This window comes from Lissotriton vulgaris, chromosome 2_1 (assembly GCF_964263255.1).
Source record: "Lissotriton vulgaris chromosome 2_1, aLisVul1.2, whole genome shotgun sequence".
Taxonomy (NCBI): domain Eukaryota; kingdom Metazoa; phylum Chordata; class Amphibia; order Caudata; family Salamandridae; genus Lissotriton; species Lissotriton vulgaris.
In genome coordinates this window covers 1,416,236,619-1,416,254,727 of record NC_141687.1, presented here as the reverse complement: position 1 = coordinate 1,416,254,727, position 18,109 = coordinate 1,416,236,619, and the positions used below count along the sequence as shown (strand labels likewise).

At 50.0% G+C, this 18,109-nt stretch overlaps 1 protein-coding gene and 1 non-coding gene across 2 annotated transcripts in view; one reads left to right on the top strand and one right to left on the bottom strand.

The window, feature by feature from the left end:
• CACNB4 (calcium voltage-gated channel auxiliary subunit beta 4) overlaps nt 1–18,109 on the bottom strand; it is a 714,982-nt gene that overhangs the window by 468,701 nt on the left and 228,172 nt on the right. The window contains exon 3 of the mRNA XM_086957190.1: nt 5,809–5,931. Coding sequence (XP_086813316.1) covers nt 5,809–5,931 — 123 coding nt within the window. The remainder of the gene's footprint in view (nt 1–5,808; nt 5,932–18,109) is intronic.
• Nucleotides 9,947–10,071, top strand: LOC147732690 (U6atac minor spliceosomal RNA). The gene has a single exon (XR_015308948.1). It is a non-coding gene; the product is annotated as a U6atac minor spliceosomal RNA (small nuclear RNA).

The window sequence follows — 18,109 nt, the reverse complement described above, 5'->3', positions numbered from 1 at the left end:
AATATGTACAAAATTATATTAATTAATTAACTAATTAATATTAATTATTTGCCAATTAATTAGTTATAAATATTTAAAAACATATATTAATTAATTAATTATTATTAAATTACTCCCCACCCTATTGCCCTATAAACCCACATCCCGCTACAGAAAATATATATCAATTAATCAATTAATTATTTCCCAATTAATCAATATTAATTAGCAAATAATTATAATTAATTAATTAATCCTACTAATTATTAATCAACTTACCATAATTAAATTACTTCCCACCCTATTCCCCTATAAACACACAACCCGCTCCGGTACTAAAACATCAAATTTCCTTATAAATGTATATATTATTATAGAAAATGTATACACATATAATAGTAATTATTTTAAATACTTAAATTAAACATATAACACATACATAATAAAAAACTATAAAATAATACAAATATCGATATTAGTGTCATCGAAATTATTAACATCGATATATATGCTATCGATATTACTAACTTCGATATTACTTACATCGATATTAAGTATTTCGATATTACTTACCTTGGGTCGATATTCTGTCCTACGATATTCTTGCCTTCGATATTATGCTCCTTCGATATTTCAGACTCGATATTATGGTAGGTCGATATTTCCAACTCGATATTTTGACTGTCTACCACTCCGGACACCTTCACTTCCAGATCCACATCGACCCCAAAACCACACTCAGAGCCACCCTCCTCTACAGACCACCAGGACCCCGCGCAAAATTCAGTGAAGACATCACGGACTTCATCACCCCACGCGCGCTCCCCTCCAAAGACTACATCCTTCTGGGAGACCTCAACTTTCACCTTGAAAAGATCAACGACCGCAACACCGCCACCCTCGTGGACAACCTCGCCAACCTCGGACTTAAACAACTAGTCACTTCCCCCACCCACATCGCAGGTCACACACTCGACCCCATCTTCACATCCAGCAACCATGTCTCCTTCAGCCACACCACGGACCTCCTCTGGACTGACCACAGCTGCGTTCACTTCACCTACAACAAACCAAAACCCAGCACCCACCTCCAACCTACCCTGCAAAGAAACTGGAACAAAATCACCACGGACCAAATCTCCGCATCGCTCCTTCGAAACACCCCAGCCCTCTCTTCTAACGCTAACGAAGCCGCCGCCAACCTCACCCTATGGTTATCCAACACCGCTGACACCGTAGCACCACTGAAAAAACGTCAAAACAAACCTGGCAGCAAGAAGGCCTCATGGTTCAACGATGATCTCAAGAAGTCCAAGAAACTCTGCCGCTCCCTTGAAAAGGCCTGGAAAAAAGACCCAACCACTAGCACCAAGGACGCCTTCAAAAACGCCACCCGCACTCACCACCAACTAATCCGAAAAGCCAAGAAAACAGCATTCAAGGATCGACTTGACAACAACGCCTACAACAGCAAGGAACTTTTCAACATCGTCAAGGAATTTTCCAATCCCTCGGCCAACTCCAACGACATCACCCCCTCTCAAACCCTCTGCGACTCCCTAGCCTCATTTTTCCACAACAAGATTGCAGACATCCACAACAGCTTTGACAACCAACCCGGAAACCAACCCACCCTACCATTTGCTAATCATCTTCCCCCCGTGAACACCCTTAACGACTGGAACCCAATCTCCACTGAAGACACCATCCGCCTGATGAATTCCATCCATTCAGGATCCCCCACAGACCCATGTCCTCACCACATTTTCAACAAAGCAGACTCCGTCATAGCACCGCACCTCCGAGACGTCATCAACTGCTCCTTCAACTCCGCCACCTTCCCGGAAGACTGGAAACACGCTGAACTCACCGCCCTTCTGAAAAAACCCACAGCGGACCCCACCGAACTCAAAAATTACCGCCCCATCTCGCTTCTTCCATTCCCGGCCAAAGTCATCGAGAAAGCTGTCAACAACCAGCTCGCCGCCTTCCTCGAAGCCAACAAATCCCTCGACTCCTCACAGTCCGGCTTCCGAGCAAAACACAGCACTGAGACCGCCCTCATCGCAGCAACAGACGACATTCGAACTCTACTGGACAATGGAGACACAGTCGCCCTCATCCTCCTTGACCTCTCTGCAGCATTCGACACAGTCTGCCACAGCACCCTTTTACAACGCCTCAATAACATCGGAATCCAAGGAAAAGCACTTGAATGGATCACCTCGTTCCTCACCGGAAGAACCCAGAGAGTCCGCCTTCCACCATTCAAGTCCGAGGCCTCTGAAGTCATCTGCGGCGTACCACAAGGATCCTCACTCAGTCCCACCCTCTTCAACGTATACATGAGCCCCCTCGCGGCCATCGCACGCCAACACAACCTCAACATCATCTCTTACGCGGATGACACTCAACTGATCCTTTCTCTCACCAATGACCCCAGCACCGCCAAAACTAACCTACACGAAGGAATGAAAGAAGTTGCCGAATGGATGAAACAAAGCCGTCTGAAACTGAACTCAGACAAAACAGAAGTCCTCATCTTAGGTACATCCCCCTCTGCATGGGACGACTCCTGGTGGCCGGAAGCCCTCGGAAAAGCACCCATCCCGACAGACCACGCACGGAACCTAGGCGTCATCCTGGATTCTTCACTCTCAATGTACAGACAAGTCAACGCTGTATCCTCTTCCTGCTTCAACATTCTTCGCATGCTCAGAAAAACATTTCGCTGGATCCCCTCCGAAACAAGGAAAACAGTCACCCACGCTCTGGTCACGAGCCGACTGGACTACGGAAACACCCTCTACGCAGGTACTACCGCAAAACTCCAGAAGAAACTCCAACGAATTCAAAACGCCTCAGCCAGGCTCATATTAGACATCCCACGCAACGAACACATCTCTGGTCACCTTAAAGACCTCCACTGGCTACCCGTCAATAAGAGGATCACTTTCCGACTGCTTACCCACGCACACAAATCACTCTACGACATCGGACCAGAATGCCTCAATTCACGACTGTCCTTCTACACCCCCTCCCGCCAACTACGTTCTTCCAGCCAAGCCCTCGCCACTGTACCTCGCATCAACAAGACCACCATGGGAGGCAGATCCTTTTCATACCTGGCTGCTAAAACATGGAACTCACTCCCCGCTTACCTTCGCCTTACCCAGAACCACCTAGCATTCAGAAAGCAACTTAAAACGTGGATATTTGACAAGTAATCCTCCTCCCCTTCCTAAGCGCCTTGAAACCCTCTGGGTATGTAGTGCGCTATATAAATTCTATGACTTGACTTGACTTCATCCATCCCCCTCCCTTCCACTCAAACACCCTTTCATCCATCTACCCATCCACCTTCCCTTTCACATCCATCCATTCTTTCACTCATCCATCCTTCATTTCACTCATCAATCCATAATTCTGCTCATCCATCCATCTATTCTTCCATCCACCCTTTCACTCCATCCATCCATCCTTTCACTTATCCCATCCATCCATCCACCCTCCCTGCCATTCAGCCATTCATCCTCTCATCTACCCATCCACCCTCCCTTTTACTCAGCCATTCATCCTTTCACTCACTCATTCATCCATCCTTTCTCTCATCATCCATCCATCCTTTCACTCATTCACCCATCCATTCATTCACACTCCCTTTCACTCATCCATCCATCTATTCTTTCACTGATCCATCCTTTTATCCATCCATTCATCCATCATCCCTTTCACTCATCCATTCACTGTTTTACTCACCATCCTTACATCCACCATTGCATTCATTCATCCATCCATCAACTCATCCATCCTGCCTTTCACTCACTGATCCATCCCACATTTCAATCACACATCCATCCATCCATCTTTTTACTCACTCATTCTCTCATCTCTGCCAAGATGCCGATAGAAGAGTCCCGTCAAGAACTCCACTCCACTGTAACTGCTAATGTTGGGGGTTCAAGATATCTCAGCTCCATCCTTTCACTCATCCATTCATCCATCCTTTCACTCATCCGTCCACTCCTTCACTTATCCTTCTATCCACCCTTTCATTCCGTCCATCCATCCATCTATTCACTCACCAATTCTTCCATCCATCCATCCATCCATCCACCCACCTTTTCACTCATCCATCCATCATTTCCATAATCCATCCATCTTTTCACTCATCCATCCATTCATCCCCTTTTATTCATCCATCCATTCTGTCACTTATCTCACCATCCACCCTTTTATCCATCCATCCACTCTCCCTTACACTGATCCGTCGACTTTTTCACTCATCCATCTTTCCATCCTCCTTTCACTCATCTATCCATCCATCTACCCATCCACCCTTTCACTCACTCATCCACCCTTTCACTCACACCCATCCATCCATCCTTTCACTCACTCACCCACCCTTTCATGTTATTTATGAGTCTTTGTCAGCCGAGTTGCAGACAGAGGAGGCCCATCAAGATTTCACTCCGCGGCAGCTGCTAAAGTGGGGAGTTAATGATGCCCCTGTCTGGGTACATGTTGTACCACTTTGTTAGGGACTTATAAGTAAATAAGTGTGTCAGTTGAGTGTAAGACAGATTTACCAAGTTTAGTGGAGTGAGCACAAGCACTTTAGAACTGGTTAGCAGTGGTAAAGTGCTCAGAGTCCTAAAGCCAATAAAAACGAATGTTGGCAAACAGGAGTTGAAAATGCAAAATGTTTGGAGGAAGACCAGCCTAAGGGCTGTCAAGTCTAACATGGTGCTAGTTCATCCAGTGGCGTAACGCAAAATGATGGGGTTCCTCTGCAAATGGGACGAGGGACCCATGAGTCTCCCATATCTCACAGATATTCATTGACCGAGGGCTGGATGGGGCCCCTTGAAGACTTAGCAGCACCCTGAAGGGCTGGAGCCTCCCCTGCACAGTAGGGGCCACAGGCACCTACGTTACGCCCCTGATTGCATCCCTACGTTACCTCTGAAAACCTATCACACAAGAAAGGAGAAAAAAAACAGAAGCCATGAAAAAGCACAGCGAAAGAAACAGCTCGGTAGGGGTGTGAAACTACAGTGAAAGGGAATGGTGTATAATGGCGTCTATAAATCCAGCAAGGCAAAAAAGAACAAAGCCTTGACGAGTAGAAACCCAACTTTGCAGAATTGTGCTTTATATGCAAGGTATTAGTGCATCTCGAGATAAGGTACATTTTAAAATGACATGCAGTAAAAAAAAATATATATTTATGTTATCACAAACAATATTAACACATTTCACAAGCAAAGCTCAAACTGCCACACAACATAATAATGATGCTGTATTCTGTACCCACATTTTTAATAGATTTTTTCTTTGTCAGGTTCCCCAACTCACATTTTTACCACAGGGTTGCACTGCAAAAAAATACAATACTTCGCTTTAATTCACAGCGGGCTCTCCTCTCCCTATTGTTGGGGCAGTTTTACAAGATTTACCCTGCAAAACCGTTACAGAAGCAGAAATGCTGACAGCGCAAGAGTGTAAGGAAATAATTGGAAGGAATGCGCTGCACTGTTTAATGCAACCTGACAACAGCCGAGCTCTGCTTAGCAAGATGGAGTTGGGAAGCGATTGTACTTCTGAGGAGTGACAAAGAGTGAGCAACAGAGTTTTTAATAGCGCAGGCCGCGGCCCCTCGGTGTTAACCAATGATAAGGATGAATACATCTGGCTTGCACCACTAATGAAATGAGCTCTCCCTCGGTTGGCAGCCGGTCAGCTTCCCTTTTAGCCTTGGTAGACTCTGGCCTGATCGCCAAGGTATCCGTGTTGGCAGCTGTAAGGAACATCACATCCGGTATTTACCTCTTTAATGTGCAAAAAGTCCTTGGCATCGAAGGAGATGGCGGTGCTGGGTACAGGAACATCTTCGTCCAAAGCCCCGCAGTAACTCACATTGGTCTTCACGGCGAAGGCTACAGGTTTAGACTGGGGACAGAAAGGGGGAGAATGAGATACAGGAAGTTAATGTATACAGATTTTATGCAAATGTAGAACAACACCCAGAATTCGCATTAATATTTATTCGTGAAAGAGGTAAAGAAAAAGAAGGGGTAGATCGGATAATGATAATACCAAATGTACAGTTCAGCGCTTTCGACTGAATAGTGTCAAAGTTGAAAGTGATCATCTTGTAACCCAAAAAACATAAGGGCATATTTACAATAAACTAACAGAGTGCGGTGTAGCTCCAAAATGGCTAACGCCGCGCTTTGTCCGTTTAAAAATGCAGGGATGCGCAGTATTCACAGGAATGTAGCGCACCCCTGCGTTTCCCCTAGCACTGGTGCAAAATCTAACTGCCTAGCGCCAACACAGGCCCCCTTGGACCATAGGGAAAGGGTGCTTGCGTTGTAGAGAATGATTGTTCGTGTGCAGGAAGGTGTCCCCTCCTACAGTGGCGTAATGAAACTGAAGGGGGATCCCCTGCAAGGTACACGGAGGGGTCCCTGTTCTGGATTTAATCAGGAGCTCTCAGCTCTCAGTACTGTGCTGAGTGGGCTCCCTGTATCTCAGGGGCCTCCCGCACCACGGGGGCTATGGGGCCTGTGTTACGGCAGTGCCTTCCTGCACATAAACAATCTAGAATGGTAATTTGTCATTTCTATGTGTGCTGCTTTGTGCAGCATACATAAAAGTTGCAACTCGTCATTGTTTTATGATTGTTCATGTGCAGGAAGGGAAAACCTTCCTGCACATACATGAACAATCACTAGTGGTAATTTGCTCTATCTATGTGTGCTGCATAGAAACAGCAAAAACGAGGAGAAATTAATAATTTCTCCTCGTTTCACCAGGTTAAGACCAGGTTTTCCCTGGTCTTATATTTGCCACTGCCCCTAGGGGACAGTATCAAAAGCAATGGGTGTTGCAGTGGAACGCCCACTGCAACACCCATTGCCCGCCCCTTTCATGATAAGTGCTGTGTGAAAATGGGCCTTATTTACAAGGCAGCGTTAGGCCACGTTAAGTGGCTTAACGCCGCCTTGTAAATAAGGTGAAGGGCTTATGGCCACCAGAATGCCATGAAAAGTGATGTTCTGGTGGCAATAAGCCCTTGTAAATATGTCCCTTATGGACCTCTTTACTCAGTTCTGCTCCAAGGAAATAGAAGAGGATTCTTGGTGAAAGGGGCCATGACCCGGAGCCAGGGAACACACCAACACAGAGGCACAGATTAAACAATACTGGGATAGGGAATACCCTGACACTGAAACAGGGAGCACACTGACACTGAGACATAGAAAACACACAGGGAGCACACTAGCACTGAGGCAAGGAAAACACAAACACAGGGAATACACTGACATTGAGACAGATAAAACACAGAAGCAGGGAATACACTGATACGAGATAGGGAGAACATAGACACAGGAACGGGGATTTGGGGGGGGGGCGGCCGACCAGCGGGAGGCCTGCCACCCCCGGGGAGTTTTGGGGCCGGGGGAGGGGGGGGTAGAGCCAGCACCGTACGTGGGCTGGTTTTGGGCTACTTGGTAGCCTTGGGCTGGTTTTGAGCTGGTTTTGGGCTGGTTCCATTTATATCCGGACATCTTGAGTCACAGGCCACCATTTTAGAAAGAAGGTGGCTGGTGACACAGCAGCCGGGCGGGGGTGATGGCGGAGGTAATTGATTTGAGGTAATTGATTTGGTGATTTGAGTTGGTAGTGATTTGCGGGTGTACAGTTACTGCATGATAATTGTGCATTTATTGAGGATGCGTGCGTTCGTGGAATGGTGACATTCGGCGGTGATAATTTGCTTGTCCGTTGGAGGCGCAAGAAGCGCGATTGTTACGCTAGTTCGGTAATGGTTGGTGGCGCGATAAGCGCGATTGTTACGCTAGTGCAGGACTTGTTGGTTCCGGTGGTATGGTGGATTCGTATTTGTAGGGGGCGCATGAGAGGCTTGGGTTTTGAGGCGTTATGTTCGTGGGGGGGGCGGGGTGGCGATGTTTGTAGTCGGGGTGTGCGGTAAATGGGGGGCCTCTAGGGGTGTCGGTCTTTCGGTTGGCCTCCCCGCCCCTTTTCGGGAGACGCGGTGGGTCGGGCAGCGGCGGCGGAATGGATGAGACGCTGGGGGGGGGCTCGGCCTCGGTTACGTCTATTATAGGGTTTCAAAAGAATTGATGTGTTTTGCCCAAACAGTTCGTTATGTTTTATGGAGGCTTTCGTAGCGTATTTATTAGTAGGTCATAAAGAACTGCCGCCGTTACTATGTGCCTTCTCTCGTCGGATGCCAGTGGGCATGACGTAGGGTACGACGCGGCATGTCGTGTGAGAAGCTCGGTTGGATTTACACGGGGGCGGACGGGGGGGGTGCCCCCGAGGGGGCGGGGGGTGTCCGGCGTGGAACGGAGGTTGGGCAGGGGGGGTGGCAGAGGCACGGCGAGCGGGGGGGTTCAGAAGGGTGTTGGGGGCTTGCGGGGTGCGGGAGTGGGGGGTTTGTTCCCCGGCGTGCTGGACCACACCTCTTGTTTTGGGCATGGACGCTGAGGTAGGCGCTCGGGAGAGCAGCATGCGGCTCCACTCGACCGAGGGGATGGGCCGGCTCTGCCTGGTACGGGCGGTTGTGCTCCCACGAGTGACCATCCTTCATGGCATACTTGTTAAGCAACACTACCCGGCTCACACTACAAAAGTTAATATTGAGAAACAACAGCTTGGGCTTCTGCAATGAATGTCTGTCTCTTTTCAATGAAAGTTGGTTTTCTGTCCTCAACCCCGTCTATAAAGGGAATTCTCTTCAGTGCGCAGAGGGATGCCTAGGAGCTACTTACAGGACTTAAAATGCACTGGTCATTTGTTTTCAATTTTCATGCATTAAGTTTATGTGTGCATATTTCACAAGTGGAGATGATGTTAACCAATGTTCGCTTATCATATGTCATTGGTCAGGTTGACATTTACAGGCATTTAATTTTCAGGTTTTTTTTTGTTCTAAAAGCGAATGACAGCTCTACGGAACACATGTTCTGGTCACTCAACATCTGTTGATGGGAAACAGGCGACTGCTCTCACTAATAATGCTCTATAACTCCAATGAGTTATATGCCACTCCCACCCCGAAGGGTCTGGACGGCCGCCGGGGGTTGGGGAGGACGGTGTGAGCTGTTGGACAGTGCGGATTATTATTTATTTATTTATGCAAGTGATAATAAGTACAGACCGGATACAGGAGCATTACCAGTGAATGAATTGCTTAAGCAAGGTTACAGTACAGGCGGCATAAGTGACAAGCTTGGGCAAACAAAATACAAGGGGAGTGGCATGTGTGCGGGTTACAACGGCGATGTGCTAGTAGAGGTAATCAGAGTGAGAGTTACGGGGCGTGGTGGCCCCCGTGGGAGTATTGGAAACGAACAGTGTAGGAGGTGGACAACGGGGTTACACTGGACACGTGGCGTGGGCATGTTAATGAGAGCCCGGCACTGGTGCGGAGTAGTACTGCAATAATGGCGGTCACATGGACCACGCGTGCCCACTGGAACGGCATTTGCATAGTGGGAGGGACAAGGACTTTTCTATACAAACAGGGTCTGCCTGCAGGTAATAGTGGGGCATGATTTCACTCTGGAAGGGCATCGAGGGTGGCGAACTTTGAGGGCAGTTTGGAAAGCCCGGGAGGAGTTGGTTGGGTCGCTAGATAGCGGGGGAAGAGGAGTGAGAGGTTTGGGGGGTGGAGAGATTGCGGTAGTCCAGTTGGGGTGAGGACCAGCGATGGGAGCAGGGTGTTAAGGTGGTAATGTGGGAATAAGCGATGGAGCCCACTAAGAGGGCGCAGTTGGTGTCGAGCAGGCTTGGCAATTGTGGTACGGGGTGGGTAGATTGTGTAGTGTGACGTTTAGGCCACAGGGTTATGCGCTGGCGACAGGGTTGGGTGTGTCGTTTCATAGATTCAGCTGGTCCATCCATGATTGCATCAGTGGAGGAGACAGTAAGGGTGTTGTATGAAAGGTGAGAAGGTTAGCACTCCCCTTGACGAGGATGGAAGAGGTCCTAGTGGCATTTACATCACATATACGGTTAAGGCACTGCCACTTACTTCGTGGCGTCTAACATGTTTGGACGAGTTATATATTTATTTATGCGATTTTATATAGCGCAGACGTTACCCGAAGGTGTCAGGGCGCTTCCTGAATTACAAAAGAGAACGTTGGGTTACATGGGTCAAAGGGGCCAATAGTGAGCAACCAAAATACATGAGGTAGCACCCGGTGCATCACAGGAGAACAAAAGTGGTCTGTGTGCAGGTTACAAAACGTACAAAGTACCAGTAGAGGTATAATACGGCAATAAGTGGCGGACACTCAGGCACAGGAACAGGCGTTCCGTGGGCAATGGTGGCACTCGGGCAAGTCCCTAAGCAAACAAACTGTGAAGGGTAGCAAACTGTTTGTTACAAGCGGAAGGTGGAAGGATGGGCCCAGAGCTGGGCAGGAGGCCATGGGCCATTGGAACTGGTGGAGGGGTCTGAGGAGGAAGGGGAGATGCGAAAAGGGGGGGGGGGTGCAAAGTAACGGTGTTGGTAGTGTGTTTCAGGTATGCCCACGGCAAGGAGCGCCGAGTGAGACACCCCCCCCCCCGCCCCCGCCTCCGCTGGTTAGGCGGCGGGATCCAGTGGACGCCAGCCTTGACGCCAGGTAAGGATGGTGGCGGAGTAGGGGAGTGGTTTGAGTAATCCTCAGCTGTCGGTTGGTGCGGATACCGGGGAGCCTGGGGGTCGGTGGGGGCCCGGTTTGACCGGGGGGCACTTGTGGAGGTCAATGGCATGGGGGTGTCGTTTTCGCGGGTGTGTCGGGCGTGTCAGTTCCGTGTTGCAGTGGGCTTTTTCCTGGCAGACAGGCTCTGGGACAGACGCACGATCTGGAGGACTTCTTGCTGGTGGGACGGCCGGGTTCAGCACACTGCCAGCGGTTGCTGGTCAGTTATGGGCCTCGTGGTTTGCCTGGGGGGCGCCCCTGGCGCCAGAGAAGATGTACGGTCCCAGTATGGTGCTGTCCTTGTTTGGATAGAGCTCGACTCCTGGCCATGGAAGCACGCCTGCCAGAGGACGAGGGGTCAGCAAGGTTGGCATGGGGGGCGACAGCACGGCCCATGGGATGTTCAAATTGGGTGAGCTGGGTGCGCCATTAGGTGAATTTTGCAGTGGGTTTTTTCCTGGCGGACAGGCTCTGGCGGTGACGCACTATCTGGTTGACTTCTTGCTGGTGGGGCGGCCGGTTTTCGACGGACTGCCAGCGGAGCTGGACAGTTTTCCGGGCATGGTGGCTTACCTGGGAGTGCCCCGGGCACCAGAGAAGACGCACGGTCCCAGTTTAAGTGCTGTCATTCCTTTGTGTAGAGCTCGACTCCGTGGCCATGGAAGCACGCCTGCCGGAGGCCAAGGGAATGGCAACGTCGTTGTTGGGTCTGACGCTGTCCGGTTTTGACGCAGGCCGCATCCTCGGGTACGTCGTCGGTGGGGGGAGAAAAGGGGGGATGGGCTTGGGACAGGCGTTCGGGGCATTTCCATGGTGTGCATGAGAGCGGACACGGGAGGAATTGCGGCGGGGGTGCAGTGGGGGCTGGGGGATAGGCGGCTTCCGCAGGAGCGGGTCTTGCGGTTCGGGTTGAAGTTGATGGACGGGGGCTTTCGGGGGGCGATTCGCCGTTGGCGGGGGAATGGGGGGACGTATGCGGCACAGGCGTTAGGGGTCCTGCGGCACGCCCTATGGTGTATGGGTGAGGACCCGAAGGTGTTACGGAGGCATTGCGTCGGAGTCGGAGTGGGGGCGGCAACGTAGGCGGTGCGTCAAGGTCAAAGAAGGCCTCAGGCCCTGGAGGCCGGACTGTTAGCGGGCAGCTGCGAGCTGCGGGTGTGGGAAGTGAACATACGACATGAAGGACTTTTCTCGCCTCTCACATGTGTGTCTTTTCAGGTGCAGGGGAGGGGCCAACTGCAGCGGCGCTGGAGAATTATGTGGGGGCACACTCAGTTGTACAGCAGGCGGAAAGGGGGACTGGGTCAAGCAACGGAATCAGTGGTTGGAGTCGGACGACAGGTTTCATGGTCAGCGGCAAGGAAAAAGGGCATGAGCTGGCATGCGTTGTTGCAGGCTTTGTGTGCAGTGGAACAGGAGAGAGTGTGCCTGACGTGGGCTTGGTACAGTGCAAAGGGTTAGCGTTGGGTAAAACATGTGAAGAGGGATCTGTTAGAGATACGGCGCAGGTAGGCGGGGTGTCAGGTCATTTGGTTAGAGTTTGGTCCCAGGTGGGTTGAAGGGGGGTGAGAGGCTAGCGGCCATAGATAGGACACGTAGGGAATTTTCAAGGAAGTGAAGGTTTCGGGGAAGATGGAAGGTTGTGAGGATGTAGCACCCAGAGCTGCGGCACGGGGCAGTGGATTTGCAGGGGCATGGGGGTTGTCACCTTGGATACGGAATGGAGTTATGTGCTACACTTGAGGGAGGCACTGGAGCGGGTTATTGGGGTGCAGATGGCAAAAAGGGCAGGAGGCCTAAGGGGGGGGGGGTCGAAAGCCGTTAGCATGCCTTTCGAGTGACGGTTCTTCCTAATACATGGGGGAAGTGTAGGAGATCGGTTGTTGGATTAGCGGGGGGTAGGTCAAGCATAATAAAGGATTTAGCCAGGTGGAGAGGCAAATTGACGTTTCTGCTAATTGTTTACTGTTTGTGGATTGGGGGAACCAGTTAGGGGAGGGGGTGGGGGGTTTTGTCGGGAAATTGCATATTTAGTGAGGTATCGTTTTGTACGGCGCAGGCCAAGGGTTTTCATTGTTTGAGGTGCACCTGCTTCCAATAAAGCGGCCTTTATCACACCAAATTTGAGTCTCTGGTCGGTGCTTTCCCCCCTCTCCCCCTTGGGCCCCAAAGGGGATTTGGGGGGGCGGCCAACCAGCGGGAGGCCTGCTACCCCCGGGGAGTTTTGGGGCCGGGGGAGGGGGGGTAGAGCCAGCACCGTACGTGGGCTGGTTTTGGGCTGGTTACATTTATATCCAAAATGTAACAGAAGGGGGGAGAGAGAGAGTCAGTGGATTCAGTCTCCCTATGCGTATAAGTAAACAAAGTGGAATCCACTCAAGGTGGTGATCCCTAAAGTGATGGGGAGACACACAGTGTTGTTTAAATGCCCCTCACACACCAACAGGCCCCTTGGTGTCATGCTTCATCATCGGGGCCTTCGCACCCCTCTACGGGATGCGGCGTGCTACGACTAGCGGGTACGCAGGAGCACTTTGAAGTGAACTATGTGTGGGGGTGTGTGTGTATATAACCGAAGTGTGAGTGAGGTGAGGTGAAAAAAGTGAAAAAGTTAAAAAATACCTTTTACATTTATATCCAGACATCAGACATCTTGAGTCACAGGCCACCATTTTAGAAAGAAGGTGGCTGGTGACACAGCAGCCGGGCGGGGGTGATGGCGGAGGTAATTGATTTCCCACCCTCCCTCCCTGGTTTTCGATCAAGTTGATTGGGGGGTTTTCAAGTACGGGGCCTGGGGGGCTGGGGGAGGGGAGATTGCTTTTCTTCAGGGTGTAGGTTGGGTTTTTTTGTGGTGTGCGGTGGTTTTTGGAAGGAGTTTTCTTGGGGGCCGGTGCATCTAGTTTTGCTCAAGGGTTGTGGGGTTGGTGGAGTCGCTGGAGCAGGTGTGGGGTGAATTGTTGCCTTGGTGCGGTTCTTCCTAATATATGGGGGAAGTGTAGGAGATCGGTTGTTGGATTAGCGGGGGGTAGGTCAAGCATAATAAAGGATTTAGCCAGGTGGAGAGGCAAATTGACGTTTCTGCTAATTGTTTACTGTTTGTGGATTGGGGGAACCAGTTAGGGGAGGGGGTGGGAGGTTTTGTCAGGAAATTGCATATTTAGTGAGGTATAGTTTTGTACGGCGCAGGCCGAGGGTTTTCATTGTTTAAGGTGCAACTGCTTCCAATAAAGCGGCCTTTATCACACCAAATTTGAGTCTCTGGTCAGAGGAATACAATGCCAAAGAGACAGGAAAAGCAAAGGCACAGCACATACACTAATACTGAGTCAGGGAGTACACAGACACAGAGGATACACTGAAACTGAGACAGGGTAAACAAAGACACAGGGAATACACTGATGCAGAGACAGGGAACACACAGACACAGGAAAGAGACTGACTTTGAGGCAGAGAAAACACAGACACATGGACTACACTGCCACAGAGACAGGAAAAGCAAAGGCACAGCACATACACTAATACTGAGTCAGGGAGTACACAGACACAGAGAATACACTGAAACTGAGACAGGGAAAACAAAGACAAGGGGAACACACTGACGCTGAGCCAGGGAAGACACAGAAACAGGAAATAGACTGACTTTGAAGCAGAGAAAACACAGACACAAGGAACACACTGACACAGAGACAGGGATAACAAAGGCACAAGGAATACACTGACACTGAGACAGGGAATACACAACCACAAGAAATACACTGACTCTGAGACAGGGAACAGACAGACATAGTAATACACTGATGCTGAGACAGGCAACCCACAGACGCAGTGAACACACTGATGCTGAGACATGGAAAACACAGACACAGGAAATAGACAGACACTGAGACAGGGAAAACACAGACACAGGGACCACACTGATACTGAGACATGGAAAACACACAGGGACCACACTGACACTGAGACATGGGGAACAGTGAGACTGGGACACCGAATTCAGTGACACAGGAAATATAAATACTCTGGCACTGAGACAGGGAAAACAAAGGCGCAATGAGATCTCAGATACTGAAACAGGGAGTGCAGTGACACTGGTGCAGTAAATACAGTGACACAGGAAATAGGAATGCACTGGCACTGAAGTACAGAATACACTGACACAGGGAAGAAACTGACACTGAGTCAGGCAATAAGCGGAGACAGGGAATAAACCTATCCAGGGAATACATTCACACTGGGACAGCAGATACACTAACACCAAGACAGGGAATACATTGACACTGAGTCAAGTTACAAATTGAATGTGAAGGACAATGTTAGAACCCGGAGTCTCTAGTTGGCAATGGTATGCACCTTTGTCAAGTAGGGACCCTTCGTCCACATCAGGGCAAGGGAGTTACACGCTGAAGATAACCCCTGCTCACACCCTTGGTAGCTTGGCACGAGCAGACAGGCGTATCTCAGAGGCAGTGTGTTAAGCATTTGTGAACACATACAGTCATATAGATAAACCACTACAAATGGACACCACACCGGGATGTATCAAAAATAAGTAAGCTTTATATAGTTATCACAAGATCTTACAACAAAAATTCACAGTACGAATATGCTTTATGGTTACTCAAAAATAGGCTTTAGCTTCAAGTGTCTCTGGCAATGGATAATCCCAATGGGAGTTATCGTTTCAATGCACAACAGAGTTCTCGGTGTACAACCCCCCAGCGAGGAGCGCAGCGTCGGGCCCGGAGTCACAACTAGACTCTCACGAGACAGTACCTCTAGAAAAACAAACAAAGGCTCTTCTCGGCATCAGGGATCTGCGATGCCATGGGGCACGTAGTAGCGTCGGATCCTTGTTTCCGGGGAAAGCGGTGCGGCGGGTCTCAGAATGCAGATGCAGACAGGGGGCCGCTTCGGTCCTTACCAGAGAGGAGGTGACTTTGCGGCAGTGCAGACACCACAGGTCGTTGCTGATGTCTTTGAGTCAATGAGTGCTTGGTTGCTCTTCTCGATAACTGGCCCCGTCCAGATGACAATTTCGGGCTGGTTGCAGAGGTTCTCTGTAGCAAATGAAACCGCAGTTCAAGCTCTGCTCAAACAGAAGAGGTGAAATCGTTGGCATCCCTGCATCTTCAAACAGGAGGCTAGCTCGCTCTAGCCCTTGGAGAATGTTTGGCAAGATGATGAAAGCTTCTTTGGTCCTTTCTACCTCTCCTTGGCATGAGAGACACCACCACAGGCCAACCCACTACAGTGCTCTGGCAGGGGGGCAGTACAACTCCTGCGGTCTCCGGGTGCTTTTCCTCGGCAGAGGGTCGTCCGTTCCCAAAGTGATCCTAAAGAACTGGGCTCCGGGGCCCAGTATTTATACTCATAAATCCTTTGTCCTCTGACGGCAGAGGGTCCTTTGCCTGGTCAGAACAAGTTTCAGGTGCATTCTACCAGTGCGTGTATTCTTCATTTGTCGGGGTGGGCCAGGGTCTTCAGACTCACCACATGGAGTGAAGCAGACGTTGTGGGAGATGGCCCATCTCTATTCAAACCCCGGTGCCTACTCTACCCTACCACTCTCAAGACGATCACCCATCTCGCCATCGCGCCCTACCTCTCGGAGTCCCCCTAGCCCGGTCACTCGCAAACCCAGACACACAATACACACGCTAGCAGAAGCAGAAGGGATGGTTAGGTAACAAAATACCGTCTTTTTTTAAAAAGTGGTATTTTCAAACACAGAATGTCAAAATCAACTTTCCTAAAAGATGCATCTTACCATTCTGAGTTCAGGCATACTAAACTCGATTCTCTACCTGGTTCCTTGGGTCAGTTAGGATTATAGGGTGCTGTAATCGGAAACTGCCCAGTCTGGCCTACCGGGAACAGGTAGCCTTGAAATAGTGAAGAACGCGCTTAAGTGTAATTCACTACCAGGTCACGTCAAATACTTCAGGGCATGACCTGCCTCCTACATACAATGCACCCTGCCTGCAGGCCTTCTGTAAGGGTGACTGACATGTTGCAGTGGGAAGGTTCACAGACCGGCGAGTGGTTGCACTCGCTGAGTCACACAGCGGCACAGGCAGTGTCCGGCGCTCCGCAGTGGCAGGCCCGAGTCATACTTTACAAGCTACTCCAGCAGGTGGCACAACCGGTACCAGGTCTAACAGACAATGTAGTGAGACATGGAATAAACTGACACTGAGATAGGGGGTACACTGACACGGGGAACACAGCGAGGCAGGAAATGCAGTGATGATGAGGGAGGGAGCACAGTAGAATACAGAGGGACAAGAAACCCAATGACAAATAGAGTGGGGATACACTGAGACAAGGAGAACACTTATACTGAGACAGGGAATATAATGAGGCAGGAGACACATTGACACTGAGGCAGGGACTACAAGACAGAGAAAAAACTGACACTGAGTCAGGGAATACAGAGGCACTGGGACAACCAATACACTGAGACAGGGAATGCAAACAATTGCAATCTCAATACACCAACTTGAGACAGTTAATAAACTGACACTGAGACAGGGAATAAAGTGACAAAGAGAGGGAACACGCCAACACAGAGACAAGAGACATATCAGCACTAAGACCGGGAATACATTGCTACTGAGGCAGGGAATACACTGGCACTGAGAGAGGGAATAAACGGAGAAACGGAATACAATGGGGCAGAGACGACAGTGACACTGAGAGTCACTGTCTCTCTGCCCAACACAGGCACAAGGATTTAAAGGAGCTGATCACCGGGATAAGTGCTGAGAAGACAATCGGCCGGTGGAGGCCTGCTCGAATCCACATGGCCTGTGCTTGTTTGGAGTGAGGAATACCTGCAAGCACTGCCCCACCCTCTTGGTGCTTAAAAAAGAGTGGGAGGACCCAACAGAAAGACCTACAAATATCAATCGAACTCTTCTGGAATTTCTGGGTCTGTGTGAGGACATAAACTATCTGCTGACTGGTATTTGGTGCATTGAAGGAGCGGCAGCACCCCCCAAAAATCTATACAAGGGACTGGGGGCAGCTTTTTTTCGGACTGGCACGACCCAGTACCCTCACAGCAGCAAGCTGCTAGAGGCAGGCTCGGCAAACAACAGGTAAGCAGGAAGGGCTGGGGACAGCTCTCCCTGGGGCGATGCAACCCAAATCCCAGAACGCAACACTGCTCACACCGAATATTAGGGCAGGAGCAACACGGCTGCTACAGAGCACGAGCATGGAGAATCACAATGCTGGTGACAAACCAGGCAAACTTGAGCAGCTGCTGCAACGGATTCGGGCAGCATCTGAGAAATATGGCACGAATTTGCTGCGACCGCACTTGGACGAGAACCCGGGCAAAGGCCCCAGTGGACAACATAAGAGTGGATCAGCAGCACCAGGGGAGTGTTAGCTAC